Genomic DNA, 9755 nt, shown 5'->3' with positions numbered 1-9755 from the left:
CAAATATTAGTAGCAACCATGCACCAGGGCTGTTTGCTACTCTACAGAAACTAGCACTTGTTCCCACTTCATACAAAAGCATATGCGATGATCTCATTCGCAGTTCTCTATTGCATCGGGAAGGAGAGTCATGTACCCGTAAAAACAGTACGCAGGTCCAAGTGCTGGGATCAACATGTTTTAATTTCTTTCCTATTTACACCCTGCACCTCCTTTACATCTCGAGTGAGAAAATGCTAACGGCACTAAAACTCCATCTTTTCTGTCTTACCAATGCAATAATTATTATAATTATATTCATCATAAACCATTAATTGTGAAAAGTAACAATCTTATCAAAGCATTGCATCTGCCATTGGTCTCCGGTGTGGAGGCTGGCACAAGCCACCGGCGCATAGGCACAGTATCTGTAATAAATTTTACGACATAGGGCTTGAAGCATTTCACAACTGCTTGTTAAATATGATAACATACATCTGAAACATACATCTCACAACAGCATCCAGGGCCAAGGAGTATCCACTGCCGGTATGCAAGTCCACATAGTTTTAATTAAAGAGTTCAACAAACCAGGCTGGCTTAGCTCACTGCCTCGCCACCAGGTTCTCAGTGTCACGATTCGCCTCGTAGAGCGGCTGATCGAAGACGAGCTGCGGCTCCCGGCTTGATTTTCCCTGGGCCGGGTACGCCGTGTTGATAGTCTGATCGAGGACGCCCGACGACGGATCAAAACGTACGCCGGGCGCCGGATCCTCGTAGAACTGAGTAGCAAAGGAAAGGAAACGAAATCATTTTTGTGAAGTTCGAATAGCATATGTAGCATTACCAACCTCACTAAACACAAGATAGCTACAAGGTTAAAACATTGTACAGTCGTCCCTCTCTAATCCGGCACTTGTTTATCCGGAACCCTTACCAACCGGCGCACTTTCTGACGAAACCGATTTTTTTCGTTCAATTCCTACATCTTAATCCGGCACTTGAATTCCGCCTCCGGCAGTGACTTTTTGAAACGAATCGCTCAAACTGCACGTAGTTTGATTTCATAATCCGGCAGTCGTAAACCGCGTACCGTACAGGTGCACTCCTTGCCAGGCCAGGCTAGACCAGTCTGGTCAATGTTGTCCAGGAGACAACGGCAGTCAACCACCCATACTTTCTTATTTTAGCAAGGAGTAGTGTCCTGCCAATTTTCAGGTGTGTGTGTGTGCGTGTGTGTGCAAGAGTACATGTGAACATGTTCTCTGTTTTACTTTATCACTTTATCACTGTGTATATTCCCGGAGAACAATTGAGAATATAAAGCCGTGCACCAAATACTTGGGTCGACACGGAAACACCCTGCGTTTTGACGTACATATGATACATGCATGCGGTAGGGCCGTGTCAGAGGGCAGGATTTCTTAATCCAGCACCCTCGTTAATCCAGCAGAAAACGCCGTAGCAAAAGGTGCCGGATTAGAGAGGGACAACTGTATATGCTACGTATGGAATCGCAAACCAGTGTTCACTATGTCACAGTTTTGTCGTTCCATACAAGGCATCTAAACTGGCAGCATGATGGCAAAACCTCTATGACTCATCAGAACCATTGCAGCAAGTGCCACCAAATCTGCATCAGTAACTCCAGAGATTAACAGCATCAGCATTATTTTTAAATCAGCATACCCCTAGATAAATCCCTTTTTGATTTGTAAAATAATAAGGGCTCTTTTGGTGCAAATCATTGAAAACATCTCCCTGGGTTGGGGCATTGCTGCGAATTTTACTATGCTCCAACACCCTGGATATTAGTACAAGTAAAGACGAGATGGACAAGATTGTAACATAGTTATGTTTGTGATGTATGCTACTTAAAAATCCTTTGTGTAAAATTAATGGCCTGTGTATTGATTTTCCTTGTCGGTTATGTACCATTCGACTGGGGCTACCAGTAGCGTTAGGCCCTGGCTGCAACTGTGTGCAGAGAACATGCACTCATAAATGAATGCATTGCTGTACCTGTCCCGTTGCCCAGTGTGCATATGACTGTTATGGTCGTGTGGTTTGCTGAAAGCTATGGTTTGATTTGGTGAGAAAAACTGAAATAACAGGCGTGAATACGCCTTTGTTATGATGACTGCTCATTCAATTTCCTTACCTCTACACCTCCTGACTTAGAGCGCTTGCACTGCAAGGAACAACATACACACAAACACAAATATACACACACACACACAAACACAAACACACTTGTACTTGTTCTACTCGCGCTTGCTCACTGCCAGGAACTGGTCAAGCGGGTCCCCGCGGCTGAGGGGAGGTTCAAAGGAATCTCAATTGGTCATTGACCCGTCCACCGGCCGACACCTCCTGATATGAGATAATGTAGTACTAGCCAGACACATGTAGCTCATCATAAAGAGCAGAGTGAACACGGCAGCACAGCTAAGTGTAGAGGACGAGGCGAGAGAGAGAGAGAGAGAGAGAGAGAGAGAGAGAGAGAGAGAGAGAGAGAGAGAGAGAGAGAGAGAGAGAGAGAGAGAGAGAGAGAGAGAGAGAGAGAGAGAGAGAGAGAGAGAGAGAGAGAGAGAGAGAGAGAGAGAGAGAGAGAGAGAGAGAGAGAGAGAGAGAGAGAGAGAGAGAGAGAGAGAGAGAGAGAGAGAGAGAGAGAGAGACAGACAAACAGACACACAAACCCATGCACACACACAGATAGAGAGCTAGAGAGACAGAGAAGTGACTGACTCCCGACTAGGGCCCAGGTCTGCCAATTCAGCATCCCAGTTTACCCATGTGCGTGCTCCATTCAAACTTACCAGAACGATGACCATGACGATAATGATAACGACTAGAATTCCACCAACGCCAGAGCACGCGTAGATGATGATACTACGCTCTTGGCTGACGCTTGCCGTTGTGGTGACCTTCATTGGCGGAGTTGGAGTCGAATCCGAGATGAGATATCCGGACGTCAGTTGCCATTGCCCGCCATCATCGGTTCGAAAGATGAAAGAGATCCGCTTGCTGTGCGCCTATGAAAGGAATTAGAAAAACACAAATTTCTTCAGTTTTCATAGCTGGAGGTCATGCCACACCGATAAGAGGCCCATTCTTCAATCCGATAGTCAATGTTTACAGAGCCATAGCACACGGATTTCAAGTGGTCTGGCCGAATGGGATACTTGGCCAGAAACGAACATGTTTTGAAAGAAAAACCATTTTCACAAACTGGGTAGGTCGACCTTTGTGAAAGAAAATGGTCAGACCATGGAAGGAACGGGCGCTACGGCCTTCTTTATCAGTACAATGGACGGACCGGGCGCTACGGCCTTCTTTATCAGTACAATGGTCGCCTAGAGCAGAAGAGTAAGTGTAGTCCTAGCTTACCGCTGTTAGTATTCTATCGGAGTAGAGCTGGAAAAGCAGTGGTGACGCGCAGGCCAGGTCGAAATAGACCGGCAGGTAGCTGTTACCCTCCGCTGTACAGCACAGAAACTCCACCTGAAAGGCAACACGAAAATCAACACCGTGACCAGTAAGGAAAAGTAAGTTAGTACTTGAAGTACTGATGAATATGCATGACATCCTTGTACATACTTATCATAATAATTATATTACAATCTTTTTACCCCCCCCCCCCCAACCCAAATCGAACACATCCAATGGGGTGCACGATTACTACTGTAAGTCAACCAATATTCGGCGCATATTTATTTTCGGCTATTTTCGGCCTGGTCATGTTTGGCCGAAAATTTGCTGCGACCGAAAATTTGTTTTGCAATGTTCAGTGTGACAGTGTAGACAGGCGGCAGCAGAACAAGCCGCACATTTGATACGGCCGAAATGGGTTTTAGCCCTGGGAGGCCGAAATTTGAACGGGCCGAATATTTGTATACTTACAGTATATGGAAGTGATCTAGAGCAATACAATTTTGCTCTACATTCGGCGCAACCTCTGGCTGAGCAGGCAATTTCCAGGGACCGCACACAGCCATGGACTTGACATAATACATCATGCTCCAAAACCAGGAAAGCAGCCAACATGGTGCAGCAGGTAAGCCTACCCGTGTCCAGTGAATCTCACCGTTAAATTCTCTAGCTTGCCAAAAAAAGTCAAGTTGAACTGGTACGTGAGTTGCTCGCTCAAAGCTCTGGTGAACAAATCCAGAAACAGCAACAGCACACACACGCACACACACACACACACACACACACACACACACACACACACACACACACAATGGACCAACATCTTATCCATCCCCCCCCCCCCCCCGTGTGCACTGCCATAACATGATGCATTGCGGTGCCACAGCAACCTGTGAGCGACATTATTGATTCAGATGAAAAACACAATCTTAACCCGTCCACCTCTCCACACTGCGCCCTTGGCCCACATTCACAACACCACACCATAGCGAGGAAGTTCGTTCTTGGGTAGATGTTCCATATCCTCCAGACAGCTGTTTCGCTCGAGCTCCTCAGTGGAGGTTTGTCGCTACTTATGAAAAACACATGTAATCCTATTCCAGAATAAGAACAAGAACATTGCTTAGAACTACTTTTAAAAATGCATCAACGGTGGCTCCGTGTATGATTATTGTCTTCGTATCAGCCTAAGCTATCGGAAGAGAGCTCACCGATCAAACCGTGATCTATTCTTCGCAATCTCCTCTGACGCATTTGTGTTGCCGATCAGCGCAAACTTCACACTGCCCGACGTTTGGCCACCTGTTATCCAGCCACCTGCATCCGGAGAGAAACAAGACAACGTGATGATCTTAAAGTACATAATTATAAAGAAAACCTTGATCGAAATATGGAAAGTATTTTGTGCTATGGGTTCAAGTAAACCTGTGTACCATCTTTTCACCTATGAATGGCATGTCCTCCATTGACAAGGCCGAAACCACCAGATAGATAGATCCAAGACTCGATCAGGTGCTTAGGACAGTCTCAGGAAGCAAAGTCCTTTGAACTGAAAAAAAAGAAGTTTGACAATTTTCGCTCCATCCACACTCCACAGAAGACTATGACATACACATGTAGATACACACGCCCACACACACTCATGCACACACACACACACACACACACACACACACACACACACTCATGCACACACACACACACACACACACACACACTCATGCACACACACACACACACACACACACACACACACACACACACACACACACACACACACTCATGCACACACATACACACACACTCATGTACACACATACACACACGCACGCACACATGTATGCACGCACGCATGCACACATGCACACACACACACACAATTTTGCCATGCATGCACACACACACACACATGCACACACACACACACACACACACACACACACACACACACACACACACACACACACACACACACACACACACACACATGCACACACACACACACACACACACACATACACACACACACACTCATGCACACACACACTCATGCACACACACACACACACACACACACACACACACACACACACACACTCATGCACACACATACACACACACTCATGCACACACATACACACACGCACGCACACATGTATGCACGCACGCATGCACACATGCACACACACACACACAATTTTGCCATGCATGCACACACACACACACATGCACACACACACACACACACATACACACACACACACACACACACACACACACATACACACACACACACATACACACACACACTCATGCACACACACATACACACACGCATGCACGCATGTATGCACGCACGCATGCACACATGCACGCACACACACAATTTTGCCATGCATGCACACACACACATGCATGCACGCACACACACACACACACACACACACACACACACACACACACACACACACACACACACACATATGCATACACAAATATTGGAACGACCATACCTGTTGTGGATATTGACGGCACGGCAGTGCTGGACGAGCCGGGCAATGTGGCAGTTTCACACTCACATATGCTACATCCAGAGCTGTCGATCTTCTGTCGCTTACCACCACAGTTCAGTGTAGGACACAGTGCTGTGAGATTGCGACACACGCAGCCCAGGCCCACGCAGCCTCCCGGCTGCGTGCTGTTGCCAGTCAGGCGAAAGCTGCTGCAGCACACCGTTGAGCCGCGGCAGGTGCTGTTCTCGCTGCACTGGCCCTGCGCCGGACATCCCGGGAAGGAGTGTGCCAGTGACGGGCTGAAAATGCGCGGACAGAGCGGCCCGTTCACTGAGGCTGCGCTGGGATCTGCAGTCCACACAACAGTGTACATGCAATTGTGCATGGGACTACGGACTGTAGTGAGCTGGCCAGAATGTAATGATCACTGGAATCATAGTGGAATGACAAGAGACTATAACCTACAGCAGTGTGAATGTAGCACATCATGAAGGTGTGAGTACGACACATGCAGTGATGTGTAGAATGCAACATATGACAGCTAAGTGGTGTAAGAAGAACGCAGTCACTATCACTACACGGACCACTACTGACATACGGGATATTCAGAGCCATCTTGTTCCAGAGTCACAGTAAAAAGGGCAAAAAATCATTTAAAAACTGTAACTGGGCCAATTGCCCCTTTGGCTTGTACCGCAAACATTCATTTTCACACGAGCACCAATGTCATGAGTATAAAAACACTTATTTATAAGTTTTCGCAGACTCCATTGCAGCCCCCCCCCCCCCCTGCTATTTCATTTATTCAACATCTCCTGGCTCGTCGTAAGACTGCCAATATTTATGAGAAGTTGGATGGTAGCCAACCACGGCGAACTAAATAATAAGGAGAGAAACAAAAGGGAGTACTGCAAGGAGAGGCATGACGAAAATTTCCCGTCACATCAGGGTACCTCAGCTCAAACATCTTCTGTTTCGCCCTGATGATGCACCATGCCCGAAAATTTGGTGAACATTTCAAGTGACGTACGCAGCAAAGAGACAGGGTGTGAGTGTTTGAGCTGAGGGACCCTAAACTTTGTGCAAAGACAAACTGGTATGTGACAGTTTGCCCCAGGAAGGGATTGCTGCAGCATGTATACCCTGGTGCGGCTCTGACCCGGAGAAAAACAGTTATGGCCCGCCATGACTGTGAGAAAAAACTATCATATTATCTATCGCATGGCCATGTTGGTTCCGACCCCCAGCCAACTCTTACATCTATGGTTCACATGCTTCTACAACTGATGGGTTCTCATTACAACGGAAAACCGTGAGCGGGAACTTCGAATAGTGGGTACAGAGTATAGTTGTACTGCATGGATGTCTAGTGTAAATACACCTGTTACAATGTCGGCTTGTTACAATGTCGGCCTGTTACAATGTCGGCCTGTGTCCCTTCCACTGTCCACATGCCATGATCACTTGCTACACAAATTTAGTCACGTGACCAAGTTAATAACTACATGTATGTGAAGCCAGTCAATAGGGCTGACATGCACTAGCACAGAGGTACATTGGAAGAGCTAAGCAACACACACTTCATGAAGCAACTCGTGGTGATGACCCGGCGATGACCTTATAATATTTCTAATTTACTTTCAAACTCGGATGTTGAGCCAATAATAAATGTAGAAAGGAAAAGGACATAATGGATACGACTGTATAATATAGTATCTAGTTACAATGATGGGCAGTTACTCTTAACTCGTATCCATATGTCCTTTTCCTTTCTAAATTTACTTTCACTCAGGCATTACCTTTCTGGAAGGTAGAAGAAGCAGTCACCACCTGCAATGAAGAAACAAGCACACAAATAAAAGTACACCCAATGGTGACAGGAACATTGAGTGCAGGAGATGGAGATGGAGAGAGCTAGTGTCGACACGAGTGTGCAGTAAAGCCTATCAAGGCGACCACATCACCGGGATAAGGCGGCCACCTGTGCCAGAGGATCATCACAATCAGGACCCAAGGCATGCTATCATTCCAGTCAAATGACCCTGCCACGATAAGGAGACCACCTGGTAACAGAGACCATGGTTTGAAGGTCCCCTTAGACAGCTTTCACTGTATACTGTTTATGCAATTGCTCCGGCCAGCCGCAAGCATGCAGTGCCAGCAGATTTCATTCGTACAAGTAGTTCTTTTGCAAACTTGGGCATTCTTTCACGCTAAGGCCACACTTTGTTTTTTCTATGTTTCTCGTCACTGACCACGTAGGTTTTCAGAAATTTCGGAAGAAAAAAAAGTTCATACTTGTACTTCATACTTGTGCATGCTGCAGCAGCTAGATGCGTCAATCAAAACTAGACGTAAACGTTTGCACTACAGCAGCAAAGGAGCGCTCCCCGTCCGTTCTCTGCGATGAAGGCTGCCGTAACGAAGCTTTCAGTCGTTCACTGCGTGAGCCTCGCGGGTCCCATGAATACCGTAAGTCGGACAAGTTCCATGGCAACTGGCGTCTGTGGAATGATGCCGTGGGAAGAAAATCCAAGCAATAGACGCGTGGTGAGGAAAAGATGAGCAGTGTGGAGACAAGAGTTTGATAAGCGAACACAAGAACGTTGAAGTAACAAACCAAAAATGACGAGTGGGAAAGCGTGCCATGCACGCACGCACAAGAGCGTGTGTGCGCGCGCGCGCGCGTGCGAGAGAGAAAGAGAGAGTGTGTGTGTGTTTGTGTGTGTTTGTGTGTGTCTGTGTCTGTGTGTGTGTGTGTGTGTGTGTGTGTGTGTGTGTGTGTGTGTGTGTGTGTATGTGTGTGTGTGTGTGTGTGCGTGCGTGTGTGTGTGTGTGCGTGTGTGTGCGTATGTGTGTGTCTGTGTGTGTCTGTCTGTCTGTGTGTGACTTGCAAAATGTGGAAAGAGCATAATCCAGTCAGGTCACTACTGATGAGAGAAAGCGCGCGCAAGGCCATAAAGATCGAGAGTGAATTACATGTACTTCATTTGGCTGACCAGAATATTGGGCTCATGTGAATGGGTCATGTAAGTCCGTGTTGCACGTGTCACTCACCAGTGGGATCAAGCATGTACAGACCAGAAGAAGAAGTGAAGCAGAAGGGAAATATAGGTAGACCGGTGCTCGCCCAGCTCCAGTGCCTTCGCTGGCCGATCGTGCGATGCGTGCAGTCATCTTTGCCGGGTCATAGCAGAGATCACAAGCGGCGCTCACTCTCCTTCCTCTCTCCTCTCCCTTCCTCGTCACGGTCCAGGAAAGAAACACCTACTGACCACAAACAGTGCGGTCGATCTCCAGCGCTTCTAGAGCTGTAGTTGACTGCAACCAGCGGTTCTGATGTTCATCAGCCGTGCAGAGTTCAAACTCAAAACGATAAAGAAATGCCTGAACTGGTTGAAGAAACGCCTGTCACGTCACTGTGTCAATGAGCTAGAAAATAGAATGTATAATGTGGGGATGGCATGTAGACTCCCGAATCCACCCTCGCAAATGACGAAGATTAGTACTGAATCTATTGCAGTGCTATATGATAACTAGTGGCTGATGGGTGGTGTAGGGCCGGCCCACACTGCACTGGGCCACAGTCCGGGCGACGGGTGTGACGGGTCTTACGGAAAACTTCCCCGGGTTCCCAGCACTGTCTTACTCTTAGCCAGGGAGTGATGTTGTACTACTCCCTGGTCTTATCTCTTAATTTGCTGGCCAAAAATCCTATATAGGATTTGAAAATGTGTGTCTTTTATGCCGTTGTTATTGGTCATCACAACCAATAATAACGGCATAATGGTTTTCATGGAAGTTGTAAATATGTTTGAGGCATGAATGTTT

General features: G+C 47.0%; 1 protein-coding gene across 1 annotated transcript; it reads right to left on the bottom strand.

Moving 5' to 3' along the window:
* Positions 1–274: 274 nt before the first annotated feature.
* Positions 275–9344, bottom strand: LOC135823957 (uncharacterized). The gene is made up of 9 exons (XM_065336836.1): positions 8982–9344; positions 7724–7754; positions 5925–6272; positions 4623–4728; positions 4067–4133; positions 3370–3483; positions 2799–3014; positions 2141–2170; positions 275–761 (listed from the first exon to the last, which is right to left on the bottom strand). The coding sequence occupies exons 1-9, from the start codon at positions 9099–9101 to the stop codon at positions 585–587; spliced, it is 1209 nt and encodes a 402-aa protein (XP_065192908.1). The 5' UTR covers positions 9102–9344; the 3' UTR covers positions 275–584.
* Between the last annotated feature and the right edge of the window lie 411 nt (positions 9345–9755).

This window comes from Sycon ciliatum, chromosome 8, assembly GCF_964019385.1.
Source record: "Sycon ciliatum chromosome 8, ocSycCili1.1, whole genome shotgun sequence".
Lineage (NCBI taxonomy): Eukaryota > Metazoa > Porifera > Calcarea > Leucosolenida > Sycettidae > Sycon > Sycon ciliatum.
Note: the sequence above shows the minus strand (reverse complement) of the source record. Positions and strands in the feature narration are given on the sequence as shown.